Source organism: Rhincodon typus, chromosome 8 (assembly GCF_021869965.1).
Source record: "Rhincodon typus isolate 14 chromosome 8, sRhiTyp1.1, whole genome shotgun sequence".
Taxonomy (NCBI): domain Eukaryota; kingdom Metazoa; phylum Chordata; class Chondrichthyes; order Orectolobiformes; family Rhincodontidae; genus Rhincodon; species Rhincodon typus.
The window spans coordinates 75978734-76000658 of NC_063339.1; the positions used below are offsets into that span (position 1 = coordinate 75978734).

At 42.7% G+C, this 21925-nt stretch overlaps 1 protein-coding gene across 3 annotated transcripts in view; it reads left to right on the forward strand.

Annotated features, from left to right (window-relative positions):
- ccdc135 (coiled-coil domain containing 135) overlaps positions 1 to 21925 on the forward strand; it is a 63348-nt gene that overhangs the window by 31726 nt on the left and 9697 nt on the right. The window contains exons 9-15 of one of the 3 annotated variants that reach the window (XM_048599590.1): positions 1475 to 1547; positions 2880 to 3008; positions 5529 to 5657; positions 10623 to 10846; positions 16027 to 16242; positions 19891 to 20001; positions 21354 to 21464. In XM_048599590.1, the coding sequence (XP_048455547.1) occupies positions 1475 to 1547; positions 2880 to 3008; positions 5529 to 5657; positions 10623 to 10846; positions 16027 to 16242; positions 19891 to 20001; positions 21354 to 21464 (993 nt within the window). The remainder of the gene's footprint in view (positions 1 to 1474; positions 1548 to 2879; positions 3009 to 5528; positions 5658 to 10622; positions 10847 to 16026; positions 16243 to 19890; positions 20002 to 21353; positions 21465 to 21925) is intronic. The other 2 variants (XM_048599591.1, XM_048599592.1) reach the window with 2 other exon arrangements.

Genomic DNA, 21925 nt, shown 5'->3' on the forward strand with positions numbered 1-21925 from the left:
ATGCAGGAGCTGGTCATTGATTTTGGGAAGCAGAGAGGAGGGCATGCCCTGTTTGCATCAATAGTGCTGAGGTGAAGATGGTCAAGAGAGTCAAGTTTCTGGGAGTGATGATCACCAACAATCTGTCCTGGTCCACACACGTCGATGCAATGGTCAAGAAAGCACAACAATGTCTGTACTTCATCAGGAGGCTAAGGAACTTTGACATGTCCACAAAGACTCTTACCAACTTTTGTCGATGCACCATAGAAAACATCCTATCTAGACGCATCACAGCATCATATGGCAACTGCCCCTAACAGTGAGCATATGGTAAAGTGCAGCATAAGGAAAGAAATAATGGCTGCTTATCCAAGATTCCAATGTCCACCACCAAGAGTGGTTTGGCAGCAGCACCATTGATTGAGCTGGTTGGGTTCTAAAGGGCATAGCTGAACCTGTGGCAGGTAATGAGGAAGCAAACAAGAGGAAAAAACATACTTGACCTCATCTTCACCAATCTTTCGGTTGCAGATGCATCTGTCCATGACAGCATCGGTAAAAGTGACCACTGCACAGTCCTTTTGGAAACAAATTCCTGCCTTGTCATTGACAGTACCCTCCACTGTGTTGTGTGGCACTATCATCCAAATAGAATAGACTTCGTACAGATCTAGCAACTTAAAACTGGACATCCATGAGGCGCTGTGGGCCATCAACAGCAGCAGAATCGTACTCCAACACAATCTGCAACCTCATAGCCTGGCATATCTCCACTCAGCCATTGCCATCAAGTCAGGGGATCAATCCTGGTTCAATGGAGAATACTGGATGGCCTGCCAGGAGCAGCACCAGGCATACCTAATAATGAGGAGTCAACCTTTGCGAAGCTACCAAACAGGACTACTTTCATCTGAAACAGCATAAGCAGCAAGTGAAGAGCTAAGTGATCCCACAACCAATTGATCAGACACTTGCCATCCTGACTTTGAAATATATCACTGTTGCTGGGTTAAAATCCTGGAATTATCTCCCTAAGAGCATTGTGATTCTATCTACAGCAAGTGGACTGCAGCGGTTCAAGAAAGCAGCTCACCACCACCTTCTTGATGTGGAAGTGCCGATGTTGGAATGGGGTGGACAAAGTCAGAAGTCACATGACACCAAGTTGTAGTCCAACAGGTTTATTTCAAACCACAAGTTTTTGGAGCTTGTGCTTCACCTCATGAAGGGACTACGCTCCGAAAACTTGTGATTTCAAATAAACCTGTTAGACTATAACCTGATGTCGTATGACTTCTGACTTTGTCCACTTGCTTGAGGGTGACTAAGAATTGGCAATAAATGCTGGCTGGCCAGGGACACCTATGTCCCATGAGAAAATATAAAAAAAAACTGGTGAGAGAACTCAGTGCTGAACTCAGCTAAACAGAGAATGGGAAAATTTGTGCAATGAAATTGAAATGATTATGCTTACAGAACTCTCTTGTTACAGGATGAGAAGGAATTGGAAAGGATTTTTGATATGCCTCCTTCATGGGTACAGCCAATTGTTATTCCTGCTAAAGGTAAGAGGACCTTCCCTAGTATCTAACATTACAGCCTTGTATATTGTTCCCCAGAGTAAAGATTAGAACCAGGAAAAGATGAATGAACTCATGAAAAAATACCAAGTCAAATCTAATTACTGACACTTGGTTCTAAGCCTTAAGTGATAACAGTACACTTGCTTTTATAAAATGAAATAAAGAACTTGAATTCATACAACACCTTCATCTAGTCTTATCAATGTTATCACAGTCAAAGAAGAAAAGAAAACAGTACAGCACAGGAACAGGCCCTTTGACCCACCAAAACTACACTGACACATGCCTTTCTAAATTGAAAACCTGTTGCCTCTACACCGTCCATATCTCTCTATTCCCTGCCTATTCATATACCTGTGAAGATGTCTGTTAAATGGTGCTGTTGTGTCTGCCTCCAGCACCTTCTCTGGCAGCATATTCCAGGCACTTACCACCCTCTGTGTAAAAAAAAAACTTGCCTCTCACACCTCCTTTAAACTTTTCTCCTCTTACTTTAAACCTATGTCCCCTAGCAATTGACAATTTTGTAAACTTCTAAAAGGTTTTTGAAGTTTGACATTTTGAAGTTCCTGTTGCTTCGTAGGCAAATATGGCAGCCAGTTTGCAGACAAATAGGTCCAATAACTGCAAATGAGTTGACTGACCTATCTTTCTGTGAGGGAACTGATTGAGGGAATAATGTCAGTGATGACAGTAAGAACTGCCTGAAAAGTGTAGGCAAACTTCACGCCCTTTATTGTGTTAGTTGAGCTGATAACACTGGCATTGTACTCCAGAGGTTGTTGGTTCAAGCATTTTCAGGTGGACTTAAGATATATCATGGCACTCTTCTCTTTTGTGCAGAAATTGTCATTGCACTCAAAAATAGTGCATTGACTGTAAATTGTTGAGATGTCCTATGGATGTGAATAATTGCTATATACTGCAAGGTTGTTCTTGTTTCGTCTCTGTTCACTAGCCACCAACTCCATCCCAAACTCTGAGGCTGAACTGTTCAGTTTGCAACCTCAGTGTCATGTATGACTACACATTTTAACCTTCTATTTCCACCCATTACCCAACTCTGAACGTGTCTCAACTCATCTGATGCTGAAACATTCAACCATGCCTTTGTTATCTCTGACTTAACTATTCCAAAGTATGTTTGGCTGATCTCCCATATTCTACTTCTGTAAACTTGAAGTCATACAAACTCTGTTGTCTATGTTCTAATTTACAGCAAGTCCTATTCACCCATTATTCAAAGCATGATCTTAGAAAGTTGGCCAGCCAATGAACAGGGACAATCAGGTGATTTTTTTGTACTTCTTTTAGACATTGAAACACGCTGTCCAAAGGGTGAGAAGATAATTCAGTATAAGAAGGCAAACTTAGAGAAGTATGCACCATACTTGAACATTGATGGGATGGTGAAGCGACTGATCGAATACGAAGACATTGAATGTAAGTTTTTATTTGGTTTTACATATTTATATCAGCTTTCAAACCCTTTATTGCCTTTAATTTTTGAAGGAATCATTGTCATGCCAGGGACAGTTTAATGGATAATGGCAGTCTAGATCGACCAGTCGTGTTGACCAAGGCTCTTGTCTGAGTGTTGAGAATAATGACCGGCTGTTCAAGTGTCAGTCTGGTCTCACGACCAAAGCCTTTCAGTTTTCATCCAGCATCCACAGTCATGAACTTTTCAGTAATGTGTGGAGGAAGGAAGCTGATCAGCAACAGACCAGCTGTGCAACCTATAAACCCCAGCACTAAATTAGTAAAGGTTCATTGGATGCTGAGTTGTTCAAATTTTATTTTAATCCCTTTTCATCAAGAAAGTAGCAAATCTCCACAGTAAGACCCCTGCATGTGTGGGTTTTCTGTAGGTTGCTTAATAGTAAATATTCCAGCTCAGTCTGCTTGTCAGGGTTTTGTTTACTGTACATATCAAGAAATGATGGAGTGTGGAAAAAAGAAAAAGGGACAAATTTTACACTTGGGCTGAGGGCAATGAAGAAATTCAGTAAATTGTTAGAGGGAATATTCTTATAAATCAAAGGGGACGTATTCTCATAATTTAAATTAAAACATAAGCAAATTCAGTTGTTGAGAAATTTATGTACAAAATTTTAGACAAGTTCGCAATTTAAGCTCAGATCCTGCAGGTTTGTCCATATGGGCACAGGTTATTTTATTCATTTGCCTTGAGACGCCTTCAGATGGCATATGCAATCCTTGCCTTTGTAGCTAGAAGCATTGTCATAAAAACAAGACATTGATGTGAGACCTTTATAACGCACTGGTTAGGTACCAGCTGGAGTATTGTGCTTAATTTTGGGCAATTACACTTAATTAAGGATGTCAGGCCTTACGATAACAGAATTTTTTAAAGTAAATTCAATAATGACTTTCGAAGGTAAGTTAGATTTGTATTGGAAGTGTGAAAAAGAGCAGGAGGTTGGGACTATTTGAATTGTGCCTGTAAAGAGCTAACACAGACATGGTGGGTAGAATGATCTCCCTCTGTACTGTATTCTATTTTCCCCACGTTCTGTCCATTTGTATATCCACCCAAACACTTCTGTTACATTGGTGCATGTCTTTTTTTGCCTGTGCAGACTGTGCAACCAGATAATCACAAAATGTTATTCATCACATTTCAGGATGTGCTGTAGTGATACTGTTTGCCATTCAGCATTGCCAAATGTTTCAGATGTGTTTTGACTTATCTTGTACTGAAAGCTATAAGAATGCCATTGCTTGTTTGATCATCATCCCAAAAGTTACTTCTGGCAAGTGGGACAGATAGGCAGCACTCAGTGACATCCAGAAGGTAATTGCATGAGCTACAGTCCAAGAAATGTTCAGCTTTTTTACATTAAAAGTAAAGAGAGGAAATTGGTACAATTTGTTAGGCATTGTTCGACACGTTACGGTGGCTATTGTGATTTATGCCCCTCAAATTTATTTTTCTGCACCATTTCACATATCCTGCTGATGCATCTTTGTTCATCAGAATTTGGAGCCTGGCGTCAGTAAATCTCAGTTTCTTCACTCTTTTCACAGGTGATCCCACTATTTTGGTAATAATTAAATGCTTCCTGCATATTGTGCTTGAGGAACAAGACAAGCAAGGCAAATCACTGAACAACAGTTGTTCAGTGATACCATTTATAATGAAAAGCACTTTTTTTTTATATAAAGTCCAAGCACTCTTGCAGATGAAACATTCTCTAGACATATGACATCAGAAGAATCAGACTTTCCTTCCTTTGGTATATGTTATCTCTTTGCTCTGGGCATTACACAACGATCTGAGTAAACTCTAGTGGTCTCTGGAATATTGAAAATGAATTTTGACTTTACACATGAGTAAAGTTTGCCAATACCACCAGAAAATAGGTAGTTTGTGTTAGATGGAGATAGCAAGAACTACAGATGCTGGAGTCAGAGACAACACAGTGTGGAGCTGGAGGAACACAGCAGGACAGGCAGCATCAGCGGAGCAGGAAAGTTGGGGTTTTGGGTCGGGATCCTTCTTCAGAAATTTGCCTAGTCTGCTGTGTTCCTCCAGCTCTGCACTGTGTTGTCTCAGTTTGTATTAGATGTTCTCCTCTTTTATTTGAGAAACTTTGCATTAACAAATTGACCAAGCACTAATACAATTTCTTCACAACAACTACATATTGAATATAAAGGCTCACCATCACCTTCTCAAGGATAAATTGGGATGTGTAAATGCTGGCCTAGCCGGTGACATCCACATGCCATTAACAAATAAAAATTACAGATGAGGAAAGTCATTTGGCCCATCTTGGTTCTTCAACAGGATACACATCTCCAAAGGGAATGTATTCTATGAAGGAAACAGAGCTCTCCACTTACAATTAACCACATGACTAACAATGAGTAATAAAGGATAGAGCAGAACGTGGAATAGCAGGAGATTCAAAACATATTTTTTAAAACCATCCACAGGTACTTCGTTTGTGAAGGTGACAGAGTGGTACGCAAACAGAAAAGACATGCTGGAGAAAATTGAACGCAACATGAGAACTCGCACCATTACGGAGCATTTTAAGAATGGCAGATATATGGCAGTTAAAAGTAAGAGCAATGGATCCTCATTAAGATTCTGATTGACTGGAAGGGGTTTAATAGAAAGTTTGATCATGCTGAGGCACCACACAGCCCTTCCTGAATCAACTTCCCCCTAATTTTGTTTTGGGTGTTTGGACCTCTAAGCGCAGCTTGTAGAGAATGTTGCTGCAGCCAGTTAATTATGGTCTCAGTGAGACAGCACCTGGAGTATTGCACACAGTTTTGGTTTCCTTACCAGAAGAAGGTAAAAAGGGAACAAATAAAGTTCACCAGACTAATCCCTGGGTTGGGGGTGGGGCGGCGGGGTGGTAGGGAGCGGTGGTAGGGATGTGGGGTTGTCCATTTGAGGAGATTGGGCCCATATTCTCTAGACTTTAAGAGAATAGGATGTGATCTCATTGAAGAATTTGAAATGAATCAGAATATGTCAGGTTTGTCTTGGGAACTAAGTTCCCCTATTTGTTTCTAAAACCAGGGGACTCGTCTCCAAATAAGAGGTAGGACATTTAAGACTGAGAGTAGGAGAAATGTCTTCACACAGAGGGTTGCAAAACTTTTGAATTCTCCCTGGAAGGTTGTTCAGGACAGGGATTGACAGATTTCTAGATATTAAAGGATGAAAGGATGTGGGAACAATGTCAGAAAGTGGCAGTGAGGTCAAAGATCAGCCAGGATATAGTTGAGTCGTGGACCTTGAGGTCGCACTTGCCCTACTTCTGTTCTACTTCCCTAGCCTTCTATGCCCTAACTATGTATTGGATGTAGAGATAATGCAGTGTGGAGCTGGAGGAACACAGCAGACCAGGCAGCATCAGAGGAGCAGGAAAGTTGACGTTTCAGGTCAGGACCCTTCTTCAGAAATGGAGAGGGGGAAGGGGAGCTCAGAAATAAATAGAAAGAGGAGGGATGGGGCTGGGGAAGGTAGGTGGGATGGTGATCGGCGAGTGCAGATCGGGTGGGGATTGGTCAGTGAGGTGGGAGAGGCGGATAGGTGGAGAGGACATCTGCGATGTGCGGGAATGGAACGCCCCATCTTGGGAGCAGAAGCGGCGGAGGCGGAGGAATTGTGAGTAGGGGATCGCATTCTTGCAGGAAGATGGGTAGAAGAGGTGTCCTCCTATTTCAAGGACTGCAACTTCCTCCTTCGGTGGTTGCAAAATGCCCTCAACCACATCTCTTGCATTTCCTGCACCTCTGCCCTCACATCCCTTCCGCCCAACAAAAACAAAGAAAGGATCCCCCTTGTCCTCACATATCACCCCACCAACCTCCATATCCAACATATTATTCTCCGCCACCTACAATCTGACTGCACAACCAAAGATATATTTCCCTCCCTACCCCTATCTGCCTTTTGTAGGGACCACTCTCTCCGCGACTCCCTCGACAACATTCCACCCTAGCCCTACCATCCCCGGCACCTTTCCCTGCAACTGCAGGAAGTGGTACATCTGCCCCTACACCTTCCCCCCGCTCACCTCCATTCAAGGCACCAAACAAACCTTACACATTAGACAGGGGTTCACCTGCGCATCCATCAACATGGTCTGTTGCATCCGCTGCTCCCGATGTGGCCTCCTCTACGTCAGTGAGACCAAGCGGAGGCTGTGAGACTGTTTTGTAGAGCACCTGCGCTCTGTTCGCGACAAACGACCACACCTTCCAGTCGCCGACCATTTTAACTCCCCCTCCCACTCCCTGGGTGACATATCCATCCTGGGCCTCCTCCAGTGTCACAATGATGCCACCCATAAACTGGAGGAACAGCACCTCATATTCTGCCTCGGGAGCCTGCAGCCCAAATGGCCTAAATGTGGATTTTACCTGTTTCAAAATCTCCCCACCCCCAGCCTCATCACATGACCAACCCTCCCTCTCATTTCCACCTCCTCGACCTGACACACCCTGTCCATCTTCTCTCCCACCTATCCACCCCTCCCACCTCACTGACCAATCCTTGCGCTCACCTATCACCATCCCACCCCAGCCCCACCTCTCCTCTGAGTATTTATTTCTGAGCTCCCTTCCCTCTCTCCCTTAATGAAGAAGGGTCCTGACCTGAAATGTCAACTTTCCTGCTCTTTTGAAACTGCCTGGTCTGCTGTGCTCCCCCAGCTCCACACTGTGTTATCTCTGACTCCAGAACCTGCAATTCTTACTATCTCTTTGTATTGGATGTGTTCTTTGCAGACTACCTTACACTGCATTCTCTCCGCAAAAAATGACCCCAAGCTTCCAGTTGTCCGCCACTTCCACACACCACTATGTTCCCTGGCCAACATCTCTGTCTCGGGCCTGCTGCAGTGCTCCAACGAGGCTCAGTGAAACCTGGAAGAACGCATCTCATTTTCCGCTTGGGGACCTGCAGCCTTCAGGACTCAATATTGCTTTCTCAATAAAATAATTTTAGGGCCTGAACACCTCCTTCCATGTCCTTTACCAACTCCCACACCCATGCCCCAGGCCCTGTCATGACATGGGCTGCACAGCCAACCCATTTTGGTCCCCATTATCAGCTCTTCTTTGTCCCTGGCTTACCATTATCCATGCCTTTGTTTCCCTATCTTTCTCTCTCTGGTGCTCCTTTACCACCTCTGTTCAATGCCGTTTCCTCCTCACCACATCAAATCTTCAGCATATATACCACCTTTTCCTAGCTGCCATCAGTTCTGAAGAAGAGTCACTGGACCTGAAACATTAACTCTGCTTTCTTTCCACAGATGCTGCCAGACCTCCTGACTTTCTACAGCAATTTTCTGTTTTTGTTTCAGATTTCCAGCATTCTTTGTTTTACTTTAATGCAATGATCCCAACTGGTCTGGTCTACATGTGACTCCAGTCCATAGACGTTAACCCTTAACTGCTCTGTGGGAAATTAAGGTTGGGCAATAAATGCCGACCCAGCCAGCGACACTTCACATTCCCATGGCCAAATAGATACTTTAGACCAAAAATAATGTTTTGTTTAATGTGTAGTGGCGGAAATGGAGAGAGTGAAATGTTCAGTTAGACTCCGTCTCTCCACTTAAAGCAGTTTGAGACAGCAATGCCCCTGTCACAGAGCCTTACCACCATGTTTCAGACTGGGGAGTTGGATCTGGGAACTGCCTGGATTAAAGAAGAAGAAGAATCTAGCTGTAAAACTGATAAGTGGGCAGGTACACTACTTGTCTGATCCATTGAAATCCTAAGCAGTTTATAAATTATTAAGTGTGGTGTGGTGCATGGGGTTTATACTCTGCCTACCTCACTGCAGTGAGCTGTTTTTAATTTCAATCTAAACTGATGATGGGCTGAAGGTGCTGCAGCAATTCAATAAAATGGGCTTGGTGTTTGCGCCCAAAAGTATCAGTTTAGATATGATACATTAGTTAATTAGACAAAGAAAGGAATGTTTTAAAATCTCATGGCTGTTCTGTCGAATGGAGCAGCAGGGGCATAGATCACTACGGTTTTCGAGCAGTGGAGTGTTTGTCTCTGATGTCTTTTTTTTTGGTGGTAGTCTTTAGTAGCAACCATCTTTGTTCTTCCCTCAGGCTGATGTAGGTGAACTCCTGGTTTCCTAAGAAAGGAGACAGTGACTTGTTTCCCTGGATCCCTTTTCTCTCTCTGTCTAATCCCACCTACCCCTGTTGATACATCTTATTTTGGGGACTGGGAATCTATGCTGTGTCAATCAGCTGTCCAAACCCTCTTGAACAACGACTACAGGCAGATACTCAGTGCCCCAGAATGACCGCTATATCCTTGCCTGCTACACCTGAGGGTTCGTTTACCACTCTTTCTAAGAAAAAAATCCTTCTTATATTCCCAAACAATACACTGATAGCAGGGTACATCTGACACCAGATAAATGTTGACGCTAGTTTAATGAGGCATCGTGACCTCATGATTCCTCCTTTTTGTTTCCTATGCGAGAAATTTAGAAAGTCATTTATTACTGTACTGGCAGTCAAACAAAATCTTATGCTGCACAGTAAAAACTAGGAAAGTTCACTTTTATAGAGATCCCAATCTCTAACAAATGGTAAGATATTCTATTTCCTAGCAATAATACCCCTTACAAAACACTTCAAAGAGAAAAACATAATTAGGAAAATTTAGCATTTAGTGCATACATAATAGGTATGTGTTAAACACCATTAATCATAGATGCTCTGCCTCGTCTTCCTTTGCCTTTGTCCTCTCATTTTTTAAAAAATGAAAGACTTGGCTCATTATCTCCTGCATTAACTTTACTGCAACCTCTTTTTTCCTACTCCCTTTTGACCACAGCCATTATTTTTGTACGAGTGTTGAAGTAATGCTGTTTGGAAAAACTGAGCTATCAGCTCCTTTCAGTACAGTTCAATGAACTCAAATCATCTTTTGATGACTCAAGTTGTCAGGCTGCAGTTGTGACGGCAAGATGTTATTCAATTTTGGGGAAGGAGAGGGACAAAACAAATGATGTGAACATAGGCATTTCTCCAACACATTGTCAAAATAGAGGTCAGAGGTGCAGAGTCAGAGGCAGCCTTGTCTGATTCCAGCTAACTTAACATACATCAGTGAGTTGAGCAGCTTTCCTGTTCACAGTGATTATTCTTGCTTAATTGTATCAGGAGCAAGATGAGGGGCTGAAGACAACAACTTTATGGGTACAGCTCCTGATCCCACTAAGGCTGCTAGATGTGGGATGAAATCGGCTGAGGCTGCAGTGCCTTCAATGACAGAGTAACCTGTTATCATGTGCTATCTAGATTGATCATCATTTCTGGGAAGATAGTGAATTGAGGGTTGACAGTAGTTGTAAAACCACACAAAAAAAATTGCAGCTGCCGTGAAAGAAGGGAAGAAACCTGGTAATAATTAGGACTCTGGGTAATGGAGTTGTGAAATGCTTTGGATCATTTCTGACCTACAATTTGTGGAGCATTCCTGTCAGTGTCACTCATCGCATAGCCCTTTCCTGGTGTTTATATCTTCCAGAGCACATATATCGATCATCTGAACCAGAGACTGACAGGACTTTGAAGTACAACAGCAGGCTACGTGTGGATGGACTGGTGAGCAGAGTGGAAACACCTACAGAGATGACAGAGAAATTCAAGGACAGGCCAGATTTCCTCATTTACAGACAAGCAATATTTGCCAAACGAATGAGGAAAGTGAGGCTCCCGGGAGTTTTTCAGTTAAACTATCGCACCATGTTGGTAAGTAGTCCATTTATTCCCCTCTCCCCCTTCTTTATTTTCACCTTTTGCTGCACCTCCTGCAAGAACTATTACTTGTGCGAGTTTTTGGCACTTTGTGCAAGAGATAATGGTTCAAGAGTGAATCTAAAGGAATCAACTGAGGGAGTGATCAGAGGCTGAAACTGTGAAGGGTTATTGGACATTCAAGAGTGAAATGTTCCTCAAGCACATTGTAACCATAGTTACTACTCACACCATTGTCCTCCAAGTCTTGAAGTTAAGGCTGTGGGTCATGACTGCCTAGTAGGGTCATGACGTAAGATTTTATTAGGGTCACTGGCTCCAAGGCAGGTGTGGCTGCAACGTAGAGGTCAATATGCCAGACTGCATCTGCACCACACTTATTGGCAGGCTTAATAACAAAGTCAGGGTTGGATCTAAGCACACAGAGTGCAGTTAGCTCAGAAAGAGATAGGTTGGATCGGTTGAGGGGGGCAGAGAAATTGAGGTGACCAATGTCACATTGATAAAGGCTGAGCGCCAGCTCTCAGATAACTCCTCTTATCTTCCCTGGACCATGACCCCACCATGGAACATCAGGCCATTGTATCAACTACGGTCACTGACCTCATTTCATATGGTGATCTCCTCCCTCGCTGCCTCCAAGCTGATAGTTGCCCAGCCCCACACAGCTCGCTTCTACCTCCTTCCAAAAATCCACAAACAGGAATGCCCAGGTAGAACCATTGTTTCATCTGCTCCTGCCCCATAGAACTCATCTCTTCCTACCTTGACTCAGCCTTTTCTCTGCTGGTCCAGTCCCTGTCTACAAACATCTGCGCTTCCTTTGACGCTTTACGCCAGTTTTGGAATTTCCAGTTTGCAGGCTCCAGCCGCCTCCTCTTTACCACTGACATGCAATCCCTTTACATGTCCATCTCCCACCAGGATATTCTCAGGGCTCTCTGCTTCTTCCTGGAGTAAGACTTGAACTGTCCCCAGCCACCTCCACCCTCCTCCACTTGTCCTCACTCTCAACAACTTTTGTTTTAACTGGTATCATTTTCTTCTGGTCAGAGGATTAGCCATGGCTACCCACATGGGCCCCAGTTATGCCTGTCCCTTCGTGAAGTACGTGGAATATTCCTTGTTCCAGTCCTATTCAGGACACCTCCCACAACTCTTTCTCCGATGTATTGATGAAATCATTGGTGCTGCTTCCCTCTCTCTTCCGGAATTGGAAAAGTTCTTTGATTTTGCTTCCAATTTCCACACCGCCATTACTTTCACCTGGTTATCTCTGACTCCTCCCTTCCCTTCCTCGGCATCTCTGTTTCCATTTCTGGGGATAGACTGGCCACTAATATCTACTATAAACCCACTGACTCCCACAGCTACCTGACTATACATCCTCGCACCCTGCTTCCTTTAAAGACTCCATTTCATTCTCCTGGTTCCTCTGTCTCTGTTGCATTTGTTCCGATGAGGCTAACTCAACAAGGGAGCCTCCGAAATGTCCACCTTCTTCCTCAACCAAGGATTCCCCAGCACTGTTGTCGACAGGGCCCTCAACTGGTCTGAACCACCTCCCGCACTTCCGCCCTCAGCTTCTGTCTTCCCTCCTGCAACAGTAATAGGGTTCCCCTTGTCCTCATATTCCATCCCACAAGCACCCATATCCAGAATATCATCAGCCGCCATTTCCACCACCTCCAGCGAGATGGTACCATCAGACACATATTCCCTTCCCCTCCCTTGTCCGCCTACAGGAGGGGCCGTTCCCTCTGGGACAACCTGGTTCACTCTTCCTTCACTCCCAAAACCCCCCCACAGCCCCACGGTACCTTCCCCTGCAACCACCGTAGGTGTAGCACCTGCCCATTTACCTCCTTCCTCCTCAGTATCAAATAGCCCAAACATATCTTCCAGGTGAAGCTGCACTTCACACAATCTAGTGTACTGCATTCACTGCTCACAATGTGGTCTCCTCTACAGTGAGGAAATAAAGTGTAGACTGGGTGACTGCTTCACAGAACATCTATGTTCTACTGGCAAAAAAGACTTTGAGCTTCTAGTTGCCTGCCACTTTAACACACCACCGTGCTCCCTGGCCAACATCTCTGTCTCAGGTCTGCTGCAGTGTTCCAATGAAGCTCAGTGAAAGCTGGAAGAACAGCACCTCATTTTCCGCTTGGGGACCTTGCAGCCCTCCGGACTCAATATCGAGTTCAATAATTTTAGGGTCTAAACTCTCCCATATCCTAGCCCCCTGCCCCACACATAAGACCTTGTTGTTACACACTACATACTGTTAGCCACTAACAGTCTCCATTAACAGCTATTCATCCTCCTAGCCAGATTGTTATCTACTCCTTTGTCCAACCACTGTTCTCACTTTTTTTGGGCTCTATCCCCACCTATCGTTTACTCCTTACCCCCTCCCCCCACCCTATCTTCTGCATATAACCAATGTTTTCCTAGCTACCATCAGTTCTGAGTAAGGGTCACTGGACACAAAATGTTAACTCTGATTTCTCTTCACAGATGCTGCCAGACCTGCTGAGCTTTTCCAGTACTTCTGTTTTTGTTTCTGATTTACAACATCTGCAGTTCTTTGGGTTTTTATTCAGCAGTTGAATGTGCCTGTCCAGACCGGGGGTGCTCTCCCTTTGCCAAGAATTATCCTCAGCACAGCTTCCAGAGTTATTACTTGATGTCTAAGATCTGCTAATTTGGACTTACTTACTGTTAATGCTCCGCTCATCATAAGGAAGCAAGGTCCTTCCAGAGTAGTTCTGAGAAACTGTCACCGGACCTGAAACGTTAACTCTGATTTCTCTCCACAGATGCTGCCCAGACATGCTGAGCTTTTCCAACAATTTCTGTTTTGTTCCATCCAGAATAGAATGGGCAAAACTGACCAGTGACCCTTGTCGTCATCTCTTCCAGAAAGAACCAACAGGAAAGAAACTCAAGTCCAGGGGCAACTTCCTATATGATGACTAGCCCCTAGAATGTAGCCCCCAGCTGCCATCTTGTTGATGGTCACAATTTCTATAAACCAAGGCACAACAGTTGCCGAATGATCCAGGAGAATCCCTCCCATCAGCAGCCAGTGAAACATGACCTACTTGACTGTGCCTCACTTACCCCAGGACTGTTTTTGGCCACTGCAAGATCTTAACGCAGACTGTTTTGATACTGCCAAACAAATTCTGTAATTTGTGACTGTGGAGAGACATCCCAAACAATGAAATGTCTCCTCGAATGCCCTCCACTAGTGCCATCGTATAGGCATGAAGGTCTGAATGTCTTCAATTCTCGAGCTAGCACCGGGTGGAACCATGGCAAAGGAAGGTGCAGCGACATGACAGAAAGAAGAAGTGCAGCGAGGAGTATGGCTGCAGAATTCAATCACACCTCTGTCTGGGAACTGCCCTGGGCTGGGCAATGACCCCCCCTATGACATGAGGCAATAAACAGCTGCTGGTACTGAAAATGCTTTGTCAATGACAGGCACAGGCCAGAAAAAAAAATTCTGCAACATTTTTTAGTGAATGCCATGAGCCCTGGGGTAGTGGGTTGCACGATTGGCTCTAAGTCAGAAAGTGCTGTGTTCAAGTCCCATTCTGGGCATTCCAGTACAGTACTTTCAGATGAAAAGGTAAATTAAGACACCCAAAAGAAATTTCTAGAGAAACCCAGCAGATTTGGCAGCATCTGTGGTGAGAAAACAGACTTCACATTTTGAGTCCAGTGACCCTTCTTCAGAGCATTAGTTGACTTGAAATGTTAACGCTGTTTTCTCTCCACAGGTGCTGCCCAGGATTTGCTGGGTTTCTCCAGCGCTTTCTGTTTTTGTGTGTTTCAGATCCCCAGCATCCACAGCCTTTGTTGTATTAAGATGAATCAAGGCTTTGTCTAACCTCTCAGGTGAACCTAAGGGACCCAATGGCACAATTTTAAAGAAGAACTAGACAATTATCTCCCCACTGCTATTTGTAGGATCTTGTCATATATTTGTTATACCTCACTGGAATATCATGTTCAAAATAAAGCCCCACTATTGCCAAGACAACACAAAAGTAAAAGGTTTGTAAAGTATGGAAAATCCCCCAATTTACTTACCTTTTAGACCAGGATTGATGGAAAGTTCGGACTTGATTTCTGTACTTAGCAAACATTACTATTTGTTAGAATTAAATAGAGTGTAGCTACAGAGAGCTGTCTTTATATAACTCTGCTAATAAAATCTCTGATTCTTTTATAAACTCGCCTATAGAAACAAACAAATGTGTGCGTGTGCGTGCGCGTGCGCGTGCACACACACACACACACACACACGTTCAGAAATGGATAAAAGCAATCATGGGTGTTATGGAGAGAGGGAAAGACTGGGAAGGCAATTTGGTGATTCTTGAGATTGTTGTTATGATTCTTAACCTAGTCAGAATGCTGCTTCTCAGTCATCTTTCTCCAGATGCTTCCACTGGTTAGCAAGAATCGCAGGGTGGCTGGCTCACTTATAAAAGATATCTGACTTATCAATTAAAACTCATGGCTAACAGCAGCTGCTGAAAGAAAGATTTAGACTTAAAGTGGCTGTTACTGCAGAGGACAGAGAGAGCTCCTGTGGAGACCTGATGACTTCTTGTTCATAGGGCTAAGCTGTTCAGCTACCTGAAAACCCACAGACCAATCAGTTATTTGTATAAATGAAAGCTCCATCTGTACACAGCCCTTCGGTTCCACCTTATCTGCCAGCCATATTTTAACCACTGCTCAAGCAAACAGTTGTGTGAACAGTGCTTACAATGGGTGTGAGATTACTTGCTTCCATAACATGCAGCAAACCTACAATAACCCTTGGTTCTAAAACAGTTCTTTTCTCATTTCAGCACACAATTAAAAATAGAAAAAAAGACAAGGTCTTTACAACTTGGCTGCAGCATTTCTGTGGGCCAAATAGCTGCCTTCTGCACTACAACAATGCAGTAATTTTCTTAATTATTACAATGACTATACATCAAAAAGTATTTCATTGATTATAAATTGTTTTGGGATGTCCTAAGATTGTTGGAAAATGTGCTACGTAATTATGTCTTATTTTGGGTCTCCGGCTGTGGTCACTGTTCTTGTAAAAGTATTGAAAACCAAATAATATATATCAGTTGTCACTTTCTCACTTTGCATTTTAGAAAATAACAGAACGTTTTGCCAGAAACAGAAAAAAGCCAGCACACGAGGACGTGGCAGAGCAAGTATTTCTAATCAATACAGAGCATATCCATCTGACCTACCATCGAGAGGATGACAGGATCACAGCAGTGAAACGTGAATTCATCCTCCCACCAAACTTGTTGCAAAAAGATGACCAGGAGATTAACATGGAGCAAATTGTTGTCACTTTTGAGGTACAGTAACACAGTTTATGCACAGCAAAAAGTCCATTGCTTCCCTGAATATGGACCTCTTTGGCAAAGCCAACATTTGCTTCTAATCTCTAGTGGGCCTTGAGAAAGTGGTGGAGAGCCTTTTTCTTGAACCATTGCAGTCCATGTGGTGGATGTTCACTTGCAGTGCTGTGAGCAAGAAGTCAGAATTTTGGTCCACATCTTTCTAGAAGTTGCAGTTTGAAAGATGCCATTAAAGAAGCCAAGGTACAACTGTAGTGCATTCTTTAAAGTGTACATACTGTACGCTGGAGGAAATGGAGTGGAGTGCTTTGTCTGCGGTAATGTCTAGCGTTTAGAGCATGATTGGAGCTTCATCCACCCTAGCATGTGGATGTTTTCCCATCATGCTCCTGTTCTTTGCCTTGTCAGTGGTATACAATCTTTGAAAGTACTAACCTCTGGCCTGCTCGACTGCATTTATATGGCTCATTGAGTTGCTGGCTGCGATGACTTTGATCGTGGAGTAGGGGGCTTCTTGATGGTAATATGAAAGTCAAGGTGAGGTGGTTAATCTGTCCCAGTCACAGGTGATCCTCAACTGATGACCTGAGGCCTTCATTTGCCAGCAACCCACACCATGAATGACAGAACACCTTGGATAAACTAAAAACAACTGGTGAGCATTTATTGCCTAGGCCTGTACTGTTCCTGATATCATTGGTTTGGGTTTGCAAGGTCAGTTAAAGGATTGGATTTTAAACATCAAAGGCAATGATACTTGGAATATGGTGCATGAATTATTTTAAAACAATGGATCATTATCTTAAACTCTCAGCAGAGCTGTTGCTTCATAATATCACAGCCTTGTTTAATGGTGTGCATGCCTTGTGGGATGGTGATAAAGCCCAAATGTATTTCTGTGAATTTAAAAGGCTGAGGAACAATCTAAAACCATAAAAATTAAATCACCGAAGGAGGACATTTGGCCAATCACCTGTGCGCTAGCCAAAAAGCAGCTGGCCTGCCTAATCCCACTTTTCAGTTCTTGATCTGTTCTATTGCAGTGTACATGCTTCAAGTGCATGTCCAACTACTTTTTAAATATGTTGAATATTTCTACCTCTAGCACCCTTTCAAGAAGTGAGATCCAGACCCTCCATTAATCTCTGGGTGAAAGAAAATCTTTTCAATTTTTCCACAGTCCTTTTACTAAATGGTTTAAATCTATTCCTCTTGGTGTTGACTTTTCTGCTAAGAGAAATAAGTGCTTCCTATCAACCTTATCTAGTCCCTTCATAATTTTATCTATGTCATAAATTGCCCAGCTGTGATTCGTGTTTCAGAAAAAATTCAATCTCTCCAATATTTTGGCATGGCAACAGGAGTCTTCTTTATACCCTCTCTCATGCAACCACTCCTTGCTGTATGATGGTGAGCAGAAATAAACACAATACCTACAACAAACACAGCCTGGCTAGTACTGGACACACACTTCTTGCATAATTTTCCTGCACTTACATCGTATGCCTCAGATAAATTTAAAGTGTCCTGTATGCTTTCCGAATAGCCTTGTCTACCTGTCCTGCTACCTTCACGGGTCTGTGGACATGGACATCAAGATTCCTCCACTACTGTAGACTTCACAGTATCCTATCATTTACTGTGTATGTCCTGGCCTTGTTTTACCTCCCCAAATTCATTACCTGACACTCGTCTGGATTAAATTACACTTGTCATTTTTCTGCCCACCTGGCCAGTCCATTGATCATTAGTCTACAGCTTTCTTTCACACTATCAATCACATGGCCATTTTTGTAATATCTGAAAACCTCTTAATCATGCTTTATAAAGTAAAAATATGCCACAATATGATGCATGCCACCAAAGCAAGGGACCTAACACTGAATCCTAAAGAACCCCACTGAAATGTTCTAGTGATGGAAAGATTCATTGATATTCCTTCCTGCCATTTTTGTATTTACCTTGACACATCACTTGGTCCACAGGACATTTACTCTTCTAACCAGAATGCATCGGGGATCTAGTCAAAGGCCTTGCTGATATTCATGTAGACTATATTGAATGTCCTCACTGAATGTCCTGGTTACCTTCTCAAAACATTCTATCCAGTTAGTCATAAATGACCTTTTATTTATAAGTTCATGTGACTATCCTTGATGAATTCATGCCTTTCTAAGTGATGATTTACATTTTGAATTATCCATCGTAATTATTTCTTATAATTTTTCCACTACCAAGAATTGAGAAATAATGATCAAATAATGGTCAACCTTCACTATTTCTTCCCTTGCTTCTGCTAACAGCTTCTGGAATGTTTCATCTTGGTCTGAAGATGCATCTTGTTTCAAAGATGCTAAACATGTCAATATTTTTTCTCTCACGATGTTATCCCATCCAATATTTCACACTTGTCCACCTTGAGTGGTTATGGTGCCAGGTTTGCTTGGAGGTGGTGGGAATGGTGGCACAGTTTTGGATGGACACCTTAAGTTTGTGTTTCCTTGCAAACTGTGGAAATTTGTCTCCTGAATGGGTGTCTTTAGTCCTGGGCAGCTTCCCTTGAGATCAATCTGATTGTCAGGCTTGGCTTCCAGTCAGATAAAAGGACTCTTAGACAGGTTACAGGAGCAGTTTGGGGTTTAGATCAGAATTCTGTGCCAAGTAACTTGCCTCTGTACTCCCCAAGGCCTGCCAACTATCTATAAGACTCAAGTCAGGCATGTGGCGAAATACTTTCCACTTGTCTGGATGAGTGCAGCTCTGACAGCACTCAAGAAGGTCAACATTATCCAGGACAAAAGCACCTGCTTGTTTCAGCACATCAGTCACCATTTTAAACATTTAGTCCTTCTACCACTGAAGCACAGGGACAATATTATGTATCATCTACAAGCCGAACTGTAGCAACTTCACAAGGCTCCTTATGACAAAATCTTCCAAACCTGCAAACTCTACCACCAACAAGGACAAAGGAAGCAAATCTATGTACAGGTTCCCCTCCAAGTCACATATCATCCTTCTGAGGAACTCTATTACCATTCCTTCACTGTATCAAAATCTTAGTACTCCTCTCCCAACAGCACTGTGGGAGTACCTAAACCACATGGCTGATAGTAGTTGAAGAAGACAGTTCACCATCACCTCCATAAGGGCATTTAGGGATGATTGGGCAGCAATGCAAGGGTGGGATAAGGATCCCATCCCTCTATGGTTTGGATATAGGGAGTGTAGTTGCACAGACGAACTACTCCTCCTTCTGGCCCACTAGTAGTACGGTAACAGCACCTACCACCTTCCTGAAACTGTTCTTGCCCCCTTTCATCTCTCAGGTTTCCCAGAAATTTGTTAGTCAATTTTAAACCTGCAAAGCAGGCTATATCAGAGGATGCCAGCCTCTTAAACATCTTGAAGTTGTCAATCACTCGCTGAGAACAGGTTGGCTGCTCACCCTTATCCTTATTGGAGTTAGGTTTCTACATTTTTAAAATTTTAACATCTAATCTGACACCAAGACCACATTAAAACGGATCATCTTGTGGCCACTTTAGTACTTTATCATAGCAGATATAAACCTTCCACCACAGGAGAAGCAATAGAGATTCTGACATTAAAGAAAATCTATCTACCATTTTTACCATCCTGCAGGTTGACCCATTGGCGAAGCCATGCAAAAATGTTGTTCTGTATCAAACCATGATGGAACTGCTGAAGACACAGGCTGCTTCAATGCAAAGCGTCAGAGATTCGGAGCATGAGGTAGCGTTTGTGTCACAAATAACTTTCTTAATTTGCTAGGAAGAAATTGGTTTAATAAGTATAATACCAAACTTCCAATTTGGGAAAGAGAAACCCACCCTCAAGATTACTGCTCCACCCAAGAGGAAGAATTCACTGTGGCTTAAAAGCTTGATCTTGGCTTCTACCAATCCTCAAAAAAAAAGTGGATGAATGTTCAGGCCTTCTGGGATCACTTTGTACCAGTTCAAACATGCTTTAGTGTATCCACCCAGGTTCCTCCCCTGATTCTTTTTATTCCCTTCGCACGCATTTTGAAACCCAACTTGAGAATAGGAACCTTTAATAAAATTGGATAGGGACTGCATGGAATTTAAATTTGTATCACAGCTAAGCTATTCATAAATTGGATTGGCAGGAACTTCCTCGCTAAATGATGTTGGAGATTAATGGAAAACTTAAAATCTTCAATTGCTGGCTTATTTTAGGCAAGGGTATTAAAGGCAATGGAACCAAGGTGTAGGTAGAACATAGATCAATCTAATTGGAAAACGTTCTGGAGACTAAATGCCCTACTTTTATTTCAAAGTTGTTGACTCAGATGAGAACATTACCAAAAATTATTCCCAATAAGTTTATAAATGGCACAGTATTCATTTATTTCCTCCAATATTTCACTACCCATCACCTCCCCAGACTCTCCCAAATTGAACGTTCTGACCCTTGAAAGATCAAAAATTCCACAAATTTGCATGTAGCCATTTACTTATCTGTTGTCTTCACTTGCCTTCTTCTGATGAGTTGTAAATTTGGAATCAATTGGTTATTGCTTTTTTGTGTCTCAATTTTGTGTCTCATCTAAAAGAAGATGCATTCAACAGTGAAATACTAGATTGTCTAATTACATTATGTGCTGATGTGTCTAAAAAAGGACTTAACTCCACAACTGAAACAAAACAGAAATTGCTGGAGAAACTCAGCAGGTCTAGGGGCATCTGTGGAGAGAAAACAGAGTTGATGTTTTGAGTCCGGTGACCCTTCTTCAGAATTGAGTTAAATGCACAACAGTTTTATTCAGAGCTGAGTGCTTCCTCCTGAACCACATTGAAAGTGAAGTCTATAAACCAGGTCATTTGACCAAAAAAGTTCATAATCAAACCCTCCATTACTGTTAAGCTATGATGCGTGCCTATTTTTATACAGGCACTAAATCGAGTCAGTGCTTTTGTGAAAAGTTTCAGTGCAGGGTTGCACAAAACACTTTGTGCTGAACGTGAACTTCCTCAGTCAGCGGCTCTATCCTGAAATGTGCACTCAACAGGATTTCAAGTTAAAAATCACTCAACTAACAGATCATCTTTACTATGTTTAAGGTACGTGAATTTCTCAAGGACAGGACAGCTGAACGCAAGGCAAATGAGCTGGTTATCTCTGTATATGACACAGACAGAAATGATAAGGCTAAAGAACACAGAAGGGAGCAGGTAAGTGTGGAACAAAGAACCCCAAATTTGCTTATGTTTAGAATATGTAAGTACCATCCATTATCCTGCAATCCAGGTGTCAGGTGAGTAACAATGTTGCTATTAGACTTGAGTATGATGGATTTGTTTAGTCAATTTCTCTACTTGTTGAGGGATGGTAGCTCTGGGGCATAAGATTATTCTTCCCAATATCTAAAGTAAAATTAACAAAGGGAACTAGACCATTGTAGAAGAAGACAAATGCATTAGGATTGTAATAGCAAGAAGTATTCAAGTTGGATGCAGCAGTCTGGGCTGGCACAGTTGCAAATACAAGGGCACAGACAAAGTGGCAGAGTTGGTAACAGAAATGTTATCACCTTGAGAGATTTGTCTTCCATGGGAAGTGGCACCTTATTAACCCTCCTGATCTGCTGGAGGTTAGATTCATGGATTGCTCCGATGCCCTGGAGATCCTTTTG